Source organism: Strix uralensis, chromosome Z, assembly GCF_047716275.1.
Source record: "Strix uralensis isolate ZFMK-TIS-50842 chromosome Z, bStrUra1, whole genome shotgun sequence".
In the NCBI taxonomy this organism is placed as follows: Eukaryota; Metazoa; Chordata; class Aves; order Strigiformes; family Strigidae; genus Strix; species Strix uralensis.
Window position 1 is genome coordinate 26,770,028 of NC_134012.1, and position 16,087 is coordinate 26,786,114.

Sequence of the window (16,087 nt, forward strand, 5' to 3'; positions counted from 1 at the left end):
CTGCCCCCGCGGAGTTCCCCACCTCATCGGGGGCACGAAGGCAAAACCCGCCCGTGGCGCCACAGAAACGACGAAACCAAGATGGCGGCCGCCCGCCGACAGGAGGGAGGCGGTCTTCGGGGCGGACTACATTTCCCGGCACCAGCCAGCACCAGAAACTACCTTTCCCGAGAGGCAACGGTGTCCGGGCCTACCGCTGCGCGGGGCAAGACTACAACTCCCGTCAGGCACCGCGCGGCCCCGCCGCCGGGGCCGGGAGGGTGGGCGGGAGGACGTGGGGCGGAGCTGGTAAGTAGTGGACCAGAGCCTGGCGTAAGATGGCGGCGGCAGCAGCAGTGGCTGGGCTGTGAGCGGGGTGCGCGGCTGGCGGACGCGCGCTCGCCCCTCCTCCCCTCGCCACCTCTATGTTGTGGCTCTTGCCGCGGGCGGGGGCTGCGGAGCTACGGTGAGGGGAAGCCCGAGCCTGCGTGCCTCGGCGCCGGCCGGTCGCTGGCAGGGGCGGGCGGCGCTGGTGGCACCCGCGGGAGCGGAGCGGTGCCGCTCAGGTGGAGCCCGCCGCTCCCGTCCCTTCGGCAGGAGGAGGCTGAGGCTGCTGTGGGCGGGAGCCGCTTCAGCTCTTCCCTCCTCGGCGGTGGCTGCGGCTCGGGTCTCCATGTCGGACAACCAGAGCTGGAATTCCTCCGGCTCCGAGGAGGACCCTGAGACCGAGCCCGGGCTGCCTGTTGAGCTCTGCGGGGTGCTCAGCAAGGTAAGCCGTCTCTCCCCCTCTCCACTGCCCGTGCCCCGCGGCCTCTCGCTTCTCCTCTCCGCGCTCCTCTCTCGCCGCCCCGCCACCATCCCCGCGTCGCGGTTGGCCGAAGGCTGTCAGCCCCGTCCGCCTGTCCCTAGCTCGCTCCGGAGGATCAGGCCGAGGCGCCTTGCGCCGGTGGAGGGGCCTGGTGAGGGGGCCCGGAGGCTCCGCGGGAGGCCCTGGCACGGCCCGGGCAGCCGCCACCTGACGGCGGGGAGCCTGCCAGGCAGCCGCTGCGGTGCCCGGCGCCAACCGCCCGCGCCCCCTCCCTCCCTCCGCCGCGGGCACCGGCACATCCCCGCCGCCGGGCCCCCCGCCTCTGCGCGGCTGCCGCCCGCCCCCCCCCCCCCCCCCCCCCAGCTCGGGAGGAAGCCCTTCCTCGGGGGAGAGCCACGGGCGCGGCTTCAGCCCGGCCGGGCGGCTGAGGCCCGGCTCGGGGGGTCCCTGCTGCCCCTTGCCCCCGTCCCGAGGCGGCTGGCTGCCCGGCGTGAGGTTCCGGAGAGCCGGACCTTGGAGGAGACGGCGGGGTGCGGCAGGGGAGGGCGTCTCCCCCGCGCCTCAGGCTCCTGGCCGGAGCCAGCGGCGGCGGGCCCGGGTGCGGGCCCGGGGCCGCGGCACTCCACTGGCCTCCCGGGAGCTCCCGAAGGCAGGGGCAGCACGTCGTTGCTCCCCAGGGGCGGGCACCGGCATGGAAGCGGCACAAGCTTCAGTCCAAGTATCAAAACAGAACAATAAAATACTCCTGCAGCAAGAGATACGGGAGGTGGGGAAGAGCGGAAGGAAAATGGCCCAGAAGCTTTTTTCCCTTTTTAAAAATAAACAACAAGTTTTTGCTCTTTTATCACTGAAAATGAGATGACTTGCAAGTATGCATCAGGTGATACTGGGAAATTTAATTTTTAGGAGTACTTTAAAGTTGGATATTGAATTACTAAGTTTGAACATGGAATTTTTTTTTATTACAGAAAGTACCTTCAGTATAACGTTGAAATATCTATGTAATTAAAGCACTACATTTTGAATTTTTTTCCTGCCCTACACCATAAGGCTGGACACAAGCCAATGTGGGAGGCACAGGTCACAGGACACAGAGATCATAAACCAGACCTGGCTGCTGAGAAAACGGCCATAATGGGGCTAACCCTCTGCTTTTTATGAGGGACTCGGTGAACTTCTTTCAGCCTGCAAATGTTTCTAACCCCAGAGATGAGAGAAACAATTGGGGGGAAAGAAGGGTTTCAGCTTTCATTTGTAAGATCTTCTTATCTAATAGTGAATGGGGGAGGGAGAAGATGAGGCGAATGTGAGATGTTACAGCAGTTAAATATGAGGTTTTGGTTTAGTGTAGTTTTATTGGATTTTTTCCATTGCAAAGTTTTCCTTTGATTAGATGCTTCTATTGTTAGAATAGGGGATGTAATCTGTGGGATGTAACTGGTTTTTATGTTGGCAAATTAAATACTTTATTAAGTCCAGGTGCGTGTTTCTTACTGGTGAAGCCCTAGCTTCTCATGTTCTGTAGCTTATGTATGTGCAAACTTTTTATTTTTCTGGATGATTATGCCAACTGTAGCTGACGCTGCTTTTCATGTGAGAACATGGGATGTAATCTGAATAGTCAAGTATGGTGAAACCTGTTGCAGTGAATATGCTTGAGGGATAAGTTTACCTTTTGTTAGTTGATGCCTTGGTAATAGTTGAGACAAACTAATTAAAATGAAATGGTAGCATACCGAACTTTCTGCTAAGGAAATATCTATTTTTAATTATTGTGTATAAATAAATTCTGAAGCCATAAAAGTAGATGGCAGTTCTGTGTGTGCTTATTAATGTTTCAGTTGTTCTGCCCTTCGGTAAAGTGAGAAGCTTTGAAGGAAATGGAGTAATTTAGTAAGAGAAGCTTATTAGAAGTATGTTCTGCTGGTCTCTTTTAAATGTTTCGAAACTCTAGGCTTTTTTCCATTGTATTTCCTGCTATCAGTCTTAAGGTGCATAGGAAAGAAGATCTTCAGTGTGGAAAAAGTCTTTCCTGAAGCACAAGAATCTAGAAGCTGGAAAAAACAGTGGTCTATGCCAAAACCCTCTGTCTACCTGGTATACTTCAAGGAGTCTCCTAATTCATGGCACATTTTGATTGCAACAGCAAGTGTTGGTTGCAACAGCAAATGCAAGATTAATTGCTGTATTTGTCTCACTTAACACTGTCGAAGGAAAGATGCTTTCTTCCCTGTCCCTTTCTCTTTTGCCCAAGACAACTTTGAACTCTGCCTTTCACATCTGGGAGGAGTTGGGAACATGAGAGATGGGAAAAGAGGAAGAATAATATACCTCTGTAATGTCTTGTGCTACCAGTTCAGGTACTGAGCACATCTGAGGCTTTCTTTAAGAAATTCTGAACTTAGCAATTTGATGTGTTAAGAGATAAAAAAGGCTTTATCTTTGGAGAGCAAATCAAGGTCTTACCTACGTTTGACAATTGTTAGGGATTTCTCATCTATAGAATTTGTTTTCCTTACACCTCCTCTTGTTATTACTAGAGTTAACATATAGATATGGTACATGTATTAACTAATACATGTAATATAATGTGTAAATGAGCCTGTTAGTTTACTTTCTTCCACTCCATTCATATATTACAAAATGATGAATAATGGTTAGACTTAAATGCTAAAAAGATCTTATTTCTCAGAGCTTTTTGTCAAAGAATGTTATGATCAAAGAAATGCTTGCATGATAAAATTATTTTTGATGCTTTTGTTTCCATTTGTCTTTATAGTTTTTGTGCTGTGATTGAAGTCTAAGCACCACTGTACAGTCAGAGTTACAGAACAGTCCTCATGCTCTGTCAGTGTCATTATGATTCTACAAAGTGCAGTTGGGAAGATGTTGCAAATATAAGATTAATAACCAGGACTTAGTCACTTTGTACTAGATCTCTGTAGGATGACTCCAGGTCTGGTTCCTGGAATGTTGGTTTCATTCCATGCATGAATGTGGAGTCCCTAGAAAAATCTGAATAGCAAAAGGATGATTGGATGTCTGCTGATAAGCAAGTATCATCTTAATGAGAAAGTGGTTAGGGATTAAAACCTAAAGCAATATCTATGGGCAATATTAAATTGATAAAGAACTGATTAGGCACTACAATAGTTATATACTGTACTGTGGGATAATGACATGTTTGTATTTATATGAAGAGAACTAGATACTTTAAAATCATTTTTGTAGAAGTTAACTCTTATATAAAATAAATTGTTGCCTGTTCCACTTAAGTTTGGCTTTTGCTCTAACTCCAGATTTTAAATCAGGTGGCTAAACTAACTTTAGTGATTAATGTTTTATTTTTCCCCTCCCTACTTTTCCTCAATTTGTGTCATCAGTATGTTTTTTACCTTTATTTTAATTGGGTGTGGTAATGCACTTGCAGTGAAGACATCTGTTATCTTACTGTTCATTTGAAACAACTGATTTTTAGTACCTGTAGAAGTTTGTAAAATTATTTCAGGAACTCTGAGCAGAATAAAGTTCTCAACTGGTAGAACTTTTAAAAATAAGTTGCTTTTTTTTTCTCCTGCTGCTTGAAAGCCTGAGAAATATCAGCCACACTGTCTTTCATTGTTATTTTTCTATTAGCTGTTTTTTGAAATTTTTTTTTACAGTGGACCAACTACATTCATGGGTGGCAAGATCGATGGGTAGTTCTGAAAAGCAATGCACTCAGTTATTACAAGTCTGAAGATGAAACGGAGTATGGATGCAGAGGTTCTATCTGTCTGAGCAAGGCTGTGATTACAGTAAGTGCTATTTCATTATTGTTGTCTTTTCATGTTTTGAGATGTTACGTGTTTGTTGGCTAATGTCTGGTGAAAGCAAACATGGGTATGGGAAATTCTATTAGGTCATCTATTATAAAAGTTAGTGTATCAGTGGAACACTGTGGAGCAGGGCAAGGAGTTCCTAATAAGAAAACGAGCTGTTCTTATTTGCGGCTGCAGTAAGCAGCTTTTTGTCTTTTATGTTAGAGATTTCTGGAGGTAGGGATACAGTTTGCCTCTGCACACTGCAGAGTTTTTCCAGGTGTCGGCCTAAGATCCCGGACCAACTTTCCAAAGGAGGTACCATCCATTGCAGTCTTTATACCTTGCACTAGAGAGAGAGGGTAGTAGTTCTTTGACCGTACTTTCTGAACATGACTCTGTTCATGCTTCTTCCTCTGAACAAGTTAGTGTGTTGCTGTTTGTCTAATGCTAAAAGATCTCGCATTACACTGGTAAGAATAAAGAGCCTACATATAAATGAAATTTCATAAAGATGAATTGGCCTTAGAAGATAAAGAAAAAAAATCTGCTTTTTGTGGCTTTCAGAATTATGATACATATTAATTATGACTAATTCTTGCAAAAAGCATGCTGTAGCTTTTCTTTGTTACTGTTAAATAGTCCAGTTATGTGATTTAGGGAAAAAATAGCTGGATTTCTGTGTAGCACACAGGTTCCTAGAGTAGTAGTGTTAAATTTTACTACTGATATTCTTATTTCACCAAATGTGGTTTTTTGAACTGAATTAAAGATGACAAATGAGAAGCTTTTTTTCTCACTAATATTCAGCTTACAAATAGAGTTTTATTAAACGTATCTTGGTTTGAAGAAAAAAAGACTGGATTGATTACATTAACTGTATGTGTTTTTGAAAAAAGCTTGTGAAGAGAACATATTTTTACATTTAGATTTCTGAGAGGTATTGCAGTCATCTAAAAAATAAAACAGATCACCTCATTTATTTTAAAAAATTTTTAACCTGCTTTTAAAACTTGCTCAAGATTTGACTTATTTGAAAAATGCTTAGGGAGATGTCATGCTTGGTAAATTTTAAGAATGCTTAAACTCACCCATGTATGAACTTTGTATTTTTTTTGTCACTAGAGGTGACTACCTATACAGAAAGAGTTCCAAAAGCTTACCTTCCAATTTAACCTTCCGTTTCTCTTCAGAAAGTGTTCATACTTGCCATGTTGTGTTCTAATCCAGTGGCTGGTCTTCATCTTCCTTTATATATTACTGATGTAGAAAACCTTGATTTCTAATCTGGTAGGTTAAACAAGATGCAGTAACTGTGATGCAATGATTTTCCTTATTTTTCATTATACTGTGATGATGCATACTCATGTCAAAATCTTAATGGAAACATGCTATTGGTTATTAGTCTCTTTTTTTTAGAACACTTTGCTTTTATTGTGTTGTAAAGAGATGTTTAGACAGTTCTGTGGAAATGCCTGGACCAGGATTGAGCAATAAATTCAGTTTGCATAATGGAGTTATTTTCAGTAAACTAGTTTGTTTTTTTTTTTCCCAGAAACAGTAATTAGAAAGCACTGTTGCTTAATGAAGTCAGTAATGATGTTTTATATTAATACACAAGTTGCAAGCCATTTCCGTTCGGAATGGACTTCTGAAAGTGTGGATTTCTTGAGTATCTGTTGTGAATATCTGGAAAACTCAGGACAGGCAAGGAGATAGAAAACTGAAGTCTGCCTGAGAGACAGCTTAGTGAATTGTCTCAGCTTTTTTTCTAAATAACAATAAATTGCTATTGTGAAGAACTTAATAAATATTTGTTATAAGTTAGGGCTGATATAAACATGTGTTTGTTCCAGTTTACAAAAAGAACAAGAGCAGTATATGTGAGAGTGCTAAACTGGCAGTTTCCAATTTTTAAGTTTTTCATTTCCTTGCATATAGTCTGAAGAAAGAGAGAGATGGTTCTTTCCAGCCACTAATAATAAAAAACTGCGCCCACATTTTAAAGATACCGTTAGTTGAACAGTTGCCTTTCCTCAATTTAGCAGTATTTCTGGTTTATAGTATGACACTGGCCACCATTAATAATTGGGCACTTGCGAGAGGAAGTACAGATTGACATTTTTACAAATAGATTACTAAGTTAATGGAGAATTCTTCATGCATTTGTCAATTCAAACAGATACAGAGACTCCCTCTGAGAGCTTTTTTCACAAAAACTTTAAACTCTACAAATATTTAAGTTTTAGAATAAAGATGTGCATTTTTAATTGAAGGAAATGTCAGTGCTAGACAAATATTCTTAGTAGTATTGTTTAAAGCACTTTTAGCATGATGAATCATGTCTTGCAAAATAGATGTTCAAAAATTTACCTTGACATTAACAGTACGTTGGCATGTTTCTTTTAAATTTTATACAATGTGAAATGTAACAGTATTTCTGAAGCAGTTGGAGTGGTAGTGTGTAGAAGTGGACCCACTTGGAGGACTAATGTGGGTAAATTTTGGATTAGCTTTTTTCTAGCTACTGCTCTGAACTTTGATCTTGTTAACAGACCTGCTTATGATAAAAGAATGATGTAATTGCAGCTTTTATCTGCTGATAGGTTTGATACAGTCTATTGCTAGTTAAGTTGAATGGGAACTGATAACTTCTAGTTGGTGAAAGCTTTTATTAAAAAAGCTAAGCTATAAATCCATGCCCTGGGCAGAAATACTATAGCAGTAAATTTGTAATAATTGCTAATTGCATGGGAAAATACTGTTTCCAACTGTCTGAGGTTGGAAAACAATCTGTTTTAGTATGAAGTGATGAGCATTTAATGAAATAATTAATTTTCTGTAATTTGATAAAGTGCTGAGGAAGCACAGCTGTAATTGCTGCTAAAAAGATGACCTGAGTAAACTAAGACATGGAATACAAGCCCCAACTAGATAGGGGTTTATTTGGGACACGTGGCAATTAGTTTTAGGCTTTGGTGTGTGCCTTAAATAATCAAGCAGCTAAATCCAGACTGGTGGAAGATCTTGGCTAAATGCAGGAGAAATCTGAATGGATATTCTAGGCAGAGACAAGTGTGGTCAGGAATGCTTACTCCTACGTGAAAAGCCTGAGGTGATTGTAGATTGTGTTCTGAAGAGGAAAATGCAAGGGTGACAGGAGAGTGAGGGAGAGGAGGAGTTGATGCCTAGGAGATGACACTGGGCTGGTGCAGCAGGCAGAAGTTTCTTGGAACACAGGATTCTCCTGGACAATTATTTTTAGTATTCACATCCTCTGTGCAAATTCATATATGTCTTTGAGTTATCTGAACAAGCAATGGATGGGTTGGTGCTCAAAGTGAAAATGTCAGAACATTGCCCTGTGTTTATCAAAGTGCTATAGAGTGCTGATATCCTTGGCAACTGAAACAATTATTTGGCAGGGTGGAGAAATGGAAGATTTCTTCCTTAGTATGTATTGAGGAAATTAAGTCAGAAGTGGAAAATTATGCATATGCATCAGCTCAGGTGAGGCTGTTCTTCCTATTATGATAAAGAATTCCATAATGATTAAGATGTGAAAAAAATCAGTAATGTGTATTAACCAAATATTTTAGGATTACTTAATATTGCTGAAGAATTAATCTTTAGTACTTGAATATAATCACGTGTTACCACACACTTGAAATCAGGGCTGTAATCCAACAGTGCTTCTTTCAATTTTTTATTATCAGTTAGAATATCATTCCCCCACTTTTTTAAGAGAATTAATTAAGTTTTAACAGTGTGCATGATTTGACATCCACTTCAGGATCATAGTTCCTGCCCATGTTTTATGTTAGAACATTTTCATGCTGTGGAACATTTCTCATGGATGCTATACCAAGCCTTAAATAATTCCAGTGTTTGCATTTGCTGTTAAAGCTATGATTTTATACCTCAGCAAATTTTTCTGTGGCATTTGCAATCCTTATTCTTGCTCAATCTGGATTTCTATGCACCTTCATAAGATTGATGTATAGTTAATTTATTGTTCATATGTCACCCCCCCTCTGGGGTTGTAGTGTTGCTCAACAGTCCTGCTAGGCAACCTGCTGTTGATTATCTGATTTGTCTTGTGATAGCCATTAATGACATTTTTGACATCTCTATTGAGGATTTGTACAATACCAGACCTTACTTTCTGATACGCATGCCTAGAATGCCAAGTAAAAAGGTCAGAATACTAATACGCAGCTGCACCAGGCCATCTCCTGTTCTGCTGTCTCCTAAAGTGCTAACTTATTAGACTTTCACTTCTGTTAGTACTCTCAGAATAGTTCTTCACAGATGACTACTTGAGTGTTGTCTCTGCTTCTTCCAGTTCATCTTTTTGCCTCCTTCTTTAGGCATACACTTCAGTTGCTGCTTTTGCCATGTTCCTCATGAATTCTAATCAGCGTGGATTTGATCAAATATTCCAGCCAACTTCAGCCATTTCTTAGTCTGTTTCGTATGTCTTTCCACTCAACTGAAGTCCACCATTTCTCAGTTTAAGAGGGCCAGTTGGAATGGAATTTGCTAGCCCATGTCTTCAGGCACTTAACCCAGATTGTATTGACTTATGTCCAGTAAATTCTTAAAGCTTTTCAAGTTTGTGTCTTCTAAGGAGAAAAGTTGCTCTTTTTCTTAAGCTCTCATTTTAAGCTCTTTCACAGCTAAAAATATGTGCATATATAGATATATATGTACACAAATACATCTATCACAAGGAATTAGAGATAGCTGTGATGGGAGAGTTTAGACTGACAAATCAGGTCAGTTTTAAACTTTAGAATGAAAGCTTTTACGCTGACATTCATTAGCAGCATGCCTTGTGCTTATAATTAGTTCTTACATGCTAACCATTATCATTATGTATGCAAAGCAGTCAGTCTAATATCTGACTTATATCATAAATTAGCTATAAGTATGCAGCACTGTGTAGCCAGTACCATATAGCTAGTCGGGTGTCTTTCTTCTTGATGGTCCTAGTTGCTGAGGTCAAGGTAACCTGACTGAAGAGCTCTTTAGTAAGGTGTGGGGGGAGGTGGATGACAGGGCAGGGACAGAGTTGAAGTAGGCATCTTCTTTTGCCAGCCTGCCCCCCAATTTAGGATCTTTTATAAAATGATTGAGGCTCCTGGTCCTGGACTACATGTGGTGTGATGCTGGGGAGGCATTAATTTCCCAGGCTGCAGCCGGGGCCTTGCCCTGTTGCTCAGCTCTTTGTATGACACATGGTACCAAGGTCTAGTTTACAGAGCCAGTTTTCATAAGAAGTTGATAATGAGCCTTATAGATTAGGACTGGGGCCTTGCACAGTTAGCATAAGGCCTGTTGCTAGTAATGTTAATACTGCTTTTATGGAAATGCTTATGCAGTTGTACTGTATTAAGTTACTTATGTCTGGATTCAAACCAAGCTAATCTTAAGTCTTAGTGTGCTGCTTTCACGGGTACAACACGCCTCTGCAGTGGCCACTGCTTTCATAGGGTGGGAACTTTCCATTCCCCTCACCATGAGTCCAAGCCGAGGGTGCTCTACACTCAGCCAACTCAATGTAGTGCTGCAAAGCATGACTTTTCTCTTAGAATTGAGTATCTTCTTTGGGTGTTGCCTCATGGTTTTCTTGTGAAATCCATTTGTACTGTTGCTGCTCATATATGTCCCATATATATAAGACCCAAGCTTTTGGGTCTTCCATGGCATGCAGCAGTATGTAGTATGAGATACAACGAAGCTAATCAATACACAAATGGTGATTTTAGGGCTGCAGTAGTGTATATGTGATTCCTGCTTCTATATTTGACTGTATTATAAAAATAAGATGGAAAATTACACATGGGGTTTCTGCATTCTTTAAAGTTGATATGAAGTTGCCTTGCTTCCTGCCTGATTAATAACTAACTTCTTGCTGTGTATGATGGGATTCCTAATGACTCTAAACTTGGTAATTTCAAATCAGTTCTAAGCTGATGGTTTTCCAGGTGGTATAATTCTGATTATTTTTTTCTATGGCTGATGCATGGTGTTGGTAGATAATGCAGATATTTTGCTCATAATGGATACCTGAAAAGCATCATACGCTTTTTTCTGCAGGGGACTTAAGTCTCTAGTTTGCTTCCCGCTGAAGTGACATGTGGCTTCCATTTCCAGTATCTCATATCCTGTAGTCATTAGTTGATAGTTAGCTATAAAGGCCAGTTTTTACGACTTTAAGTTTAGGATTCTTTAGGCTGTGTTCAAACAGGACAGGCCCATTAGTTATATCCTGATTTCTCACAGGGCATATCTGAATCTGTTAACTGACCACTAATCCATGGAGCATTTATGAAGGGTATCCACAGTCACTAGTAGATCACTTTAGGCAATGGCTGTGTGCACAGGCTGTTTTACAACTATTTCAGTCTTGCCCTCATTTCTTCTAATAACAGTGCCATTCTGTGTGTCTGACCAAAGTTTTGCTGGTATTTCAAGTGTGCATTTGTTATACTCTAGGTCTCTAAGTCATTGATTTTTCAGTACGTAGTCAGGAATAGCATGTGTCAGAGCTGTGTTTACATATAAACCAATACAGCATGACTCAATACTACATAGTAATTCCACATTATTACCTGGGAAATAATTGGATAAAATATTAACAAATTTGGTACTGTAAGACTATAGGATAATTGATTCCCCACAAAAAATCTGAAAATTATATAATCACTCTTAGATCTGAGCCTCTTTGGGTGTGCAGAAAACTAGATTGCCCACGTTTGCTCCTGAGAACTGAAGGTTTCAAATTGTGTTTTCACTGCTAAAGTAACGTATACAATATATGTGTGTTCCAGACTTAAGAAGGCAATTCTCTGGTGAGAGAGCTGCTTTGCAGTGGATTAAACCAAGCTGATTTTAAAGTTTGCATAGCATGCTAATATTCTACTTATCATGCTTCTGCTTTCATGGGTGCAGTGGGTCTGTACGTGAGCTAGGTTTTGGAAAGATAAGATTATTATTTAAAAGAAAAAGCAGTGTTGAAAGACCTTTTGAAAGGCAAATATCCTAACCTAAGACTTGAAGTGAAATATTTAAGTAGTAGCAAAGAATGTAAAAACATTTAATAGGCTTTTCTATTTTTAAGCCTATTTTCTTCATGAGATTTTTCTACATGTGTAAATGTGCCATTATGATAAAGTTTTCTTTTTAATGTACTAATGAGCAAATGATTATATGTTCCATGTTTTGCCACTTAAGAGGATCATCACTGTTTTGGTAGGCATAAAGCTGTCTTGTTTACTTGTTTACAATAAGGTTTTTCCTATATCCTGTAAAAAAAAAATACAGCTAGGTGATGTAACTAAAAAGTGGGTTCTTATTGCTTAAGAATAACAGCAAGGAAAGGCAAGGCATCCTAGTCCAATGTTTCTCCTAGGGTTTGTCTGGATTTTGGAATTCAGAAAGGGAAACCAAAATTTTGTGCTGTGAGTTTTGGCAGACCCTAATTTCCCAGGTTTGTGAATCTACTTGGATTTTGTTTTGGGGAGGGGGGGACAATATTACAGATAAAGTGATTTAGAACTTGCAATATCTCTTGAGTTTTCAGTACATATTTAATAAAATTACTATGAACGAAGTATAACGCTTTCTCTTAAGTTACTTCACCCTGACAGTTACATCTAGGATAGTTAACGATATTAAAGAAAAACCTTTGCAAAAATAACGTAATGACTTTAACACTTGTAAAGCCAAATGTCTTCAAAAGTAACCTGTTGAGACAAAAGGATCTTGATGAACTTCTAGAATTGCACTGGGTGTATATGGCAAGGGTGGGACTACTGAGTAGCCTCTGTTGTGAGAAGAGGCCAGGTTGCCCTACACTGGACATGACCAGTTCCAGCCAGCTCCAGCAGATCCACTGCAGGGCACAGCTGAGCCCCTCAACTGCTGTGGTGGCACCTCGAGGTAAACATAGTTAAAGGGCAAAAATGCTGCTCATGAAAAAAAGTGTGAGAAACAGCCCCGTGAGCACCAAGATGAGAGCAGGAGGAGTGGGGGAGGAGGTGCACTGGGCGCTGAGCAGAGTTCCCCTGCAGCCTGTGGAGAGGACCACACCAGACCAGATGTCCACACTGCAGCCTGTAGGAGGACCCTACCATAGCAGCTGGATATGCCCTGAAGGGGGCTGCAGCCTGTGGAGAGCCCATTCGGGGAGCGGGTTTATCCTGAAGGACTGCAGCCATGGAGAAGATCTGTGCTGGAGCAGAGGATGAGTGTGAGGAAGGAGCAGCAGAGTTAACGCATTATGAACTGACTGCAGCCCTCATTCCTCATCCCCCTGTGCCTGTGTGTTTAGTTTTGCCTTTGTTTCTCACCATCTACTTCTAATTGGCAATAAACTAATTGTCACCAAGTTGAGTCTGTTTTGCCTGTGATGGCAGTAGGTGAGTGATCTGCCTGTCTTTATCTTGACCCACGAGCTTCTCATCTTATTTTCTCCCCCTGTACAGAGGAGGAGGAGTGAGGTTCTGTATGGCTGGGTGGGGGTCTGTCATCCAGCCAGGATCAAGTCATTATAGACGTAACTTGTGATGAATATAAGTGTTGGAAAGAATAAGAAGGGACCAAGGATTGTTCCTAAGCAGAGGGAAGATTTTACTGTCTGTACTTAAACTTTGAGAAAGGAAGAAAAATCTAAAGAGGAAAATACAATAATGATGCTCATTCAGAGGAAATAATGTCAAGGAATGATACAAGGAGGAGCAGACCATTTAGAATAGCCGTGTTCAGGCTGTATTCTGAAAAATAAACAGTGACTCCAGAAAAAAATATGCTGACTTGACTAAATACTTCTCCTTAGTATTTAATAGGGCACAAAAGACCATGGTTTTAGACCTATCTGGTCTGGTAAAATTCTTACCAAGCATAGTATTCATTAGTAAAACGCATATTTTGATTCAGCTGATTGGGAAGATTTTTCCATTGATGATTTTAGGTACTATTCGTCATATAGAATACAACTTTAATCTGTGTGGTACTTCATTTCATGATCTTTTCTGTTCAATGTTTTTTCAGAAGTTAGCATGTTTTTAGCCATTTTAAAATTTGTAAGGAGGGGACATATTTCCTCTACAGTTTGGATCTGCCATGGATTTAAATGCTTTAGAAAAATGATTTTAAGATGTGCACTTTTTGAAACTTGGCTGAGGTTTTTGACTTGCTTTTTTTCCTAGCTGAATAGTCACAGCCTTTGCCAATTCTAAACTGGTTTTACATGGAAGCTGAAATGCAGTTTTGATGTGTACTTTTAAAATTAATTTCTTCAGTAATACAGCGTGAATCTGGAAGTAAACTTTCTATCTTTCAGTCTTTGTTAGCACCTCAACATAAGTACATATAGAAAGTGTTCATATAACTTTTCCTTCCTGGCATCAGATAGGTTCTTTTTTAATTTGCTCTCACAGTCAAAATACACACTTTGCTGTTAGCTTCACTTCTCAATAACTGCAGTGTTTTTCTTATTTTGATACATGCTGCTTACTGAAAATGGTGAGATTTTTTTATTTGATCTTGTTACCTGTTACATGACACTGCTTTCACTGATTTCCCCTTTTTCTATTGCATCAGATAAGCTACATCTTAAGGTCCTCAGCATCATATTTTTATAGCTCTTCATATGTTATGCTTTCTCTGTTTAACACAATAGTGTTTTTGTCTATTGCTTCCTAAATTATCAAATACACACCTCTCCCATTGCCCAGTTTGCTGTCTCCTGTTGTGAGGCAGTTATCTTGCTTATACGTGAACACAGTCCTCTTTTGAACTTCTGTCTGTTTCAAAAGCAATACCATGTTATAGATGCAATTTAGCATATTCTGGTAATTGCTTGTGGCCTTCTATCCTTTCTTGTCCTATACATATTGTTCTGGAATGATCTTCTGGATTTCCTGTTGGAAACTAGAGAAGATAGAGGAGTATTTGGCATTTGAGTGAATACATCCAGATCCAGAACCTATTGAATGACCTGTGAGAACATACAGGCAGATCTGTAGATTTGTGGTAACTGCTCTGAACATCTTTTTTTGTAGAGGAAGTTGTAGTTTGTTCAGGTACAGTGTAACTGGAGGATTTCAGGAAGTTGCAGAATGGTGCAGGAGGAACACTTTTTCCTGAATTCCATGGGGATGGTGGAAAAACTAATCCACAAACCAGTGGATAAATTGTGCCTTGCATTGTAGGAAAGCTGACACTGTTCACATAGAAAAAGATTGTGTATTCAGGTCTGTTGAGCTGGCAAACATTAGTTAGGATAGCATGGCTTGCATCTCACTTTACAGGATATAACTCTTCATGTCCACTTTTATAAGAGGTATTTAAGGTGCAATTAGTGGAGACTGATATCTTTATCAGGCTTGTGAATGTGAAGGTGCTTTCAGATAGACATCAGGGTTGCAAAGTGTATTCTGGTACTGTCCCATCAGATGAAGCAAGGGACGAAATGCATGAAGTGAAAAAGAAATGATCTTGGGGTGGTTTGTCCCTATATACTTACTACTTACAAAAAAAAAAATGTTTTAAATCTGTAAGCGTGGGTTACAGCACTTGCATCAGTGGAATATATGCAAAGCACTTTACATAGGAAGAATAAACTTAAGTCAGTTCTATTATATAAGGCTTTTTTTTTTAAAGCTGAGAATTAGCGTGTTGAGTAGCTTTAGATATTCTGATATGACACATAAGTTTATGCCATTTTTTAAGAAAAACTTTCATTTTGATTACAAAACTTTAATTTTCTCAGTTTTCAGTTAAGTACCTTTTGACTGACACCATCCTCAAGCTTACATGGAAAAAAATGAGTTCTGTAAGCTTGCTTTGAGCTGCAGTAAGAGAAGGGGGAAGAAACATCAGGTTTTGTGTTTCAGCTTATAACTACCACTGAAGTCTTTGTTAATGATTAAAGGGTAACTGATCATCAGAGGAATTCAGATCATTTAAGCTTTTTCCCTTAAGAGAACTTTGTAAAACCTGAGTCAACCAAAATGCATCACTTCACGAAATGCCTTTTGTAAAGCAACGATTTCTCATGATTTCGCAATTGTTTTGTTAGAGGGAATAAAACAGGTAGTACTTAGTATTTAACTTCACTGTAAAATTACATTTTATGAATATAGTTCTCTTACAAGATTTCATTGCTGTGTTAACTTCAGTCCACAGAAGAGTAAATAATGTGGTCTAGTAGGATGAATCAGAATTAGCGTTAGAGGTTTTACAGAATCTGACTTAAATGACTGGAATTTAGAAATTCAATAATTGTATTCAGCAATTGAATGGGTTTTCAATTTAGCTGTCGGCAAAATCAATGTGTAGCTGTACTAAATTTTTCTTAATCTTGTATGGAAAAAAATTACTTTCTGGCATCACAAAAAAACCCAAAAAACTTCCGTGTCAAAGCTTCAGTGATAAATAGCTTTGCATTGCTGAATTAGGTAAGTACAATGCTTGTCTTCACTCAGTTAAT

General features: G+C 40.4%; 2 protein-coding genes across 9 annotated transcripts in view; one reads left to right on the forward strand and one right to left on the reverse strand.

Annotated features, from left to right (window-relative positions):
- POLK (DNA polymerase kappa) overlaps positions 1-121 on the reverse strand; it is a 36,358-nt gene extending 36,237 nt beyond the window's left edge. For all 6 annotated transcript variants that reach the window (XR_012627197.1, XR_012627196.1, XM_074856869.1 and 3 more), the window contains exon 1: positions 23-121. The gene's annotated coding sequence lies outside the window, so the exon portion shown is untranslated. The remainder of the gene's footprint in view (positions 1-22) is intronic.
- Positions 122-306: 185 nt separating this feature from the next.
- The window catches only part of CERT1 (ceramide transporter 1), a 75,082-nt gene continuing 59,301 nt past the window's right edge, over positions 307-16,087 (forward strand). For all 3 annotated transcript variants that reach the window (XR_012627208.1, XM_074857021.1, XM_074857022.1), the window contains exons 1-2: positions 307-748; positions 4,450-4,584. Coding sequence is in view for 2 of the 3 variants with exons in the window: in XM_074857021.1 (XP_074713122.1) it covers positions 653-748; positions 4,450-4,584 (231 nt within the window). In the remaining variant the exon portion in view is untranslated. The remainder of the gene's footprint in view (positions 749-4,449; positions 4,585-16,087) is intronic.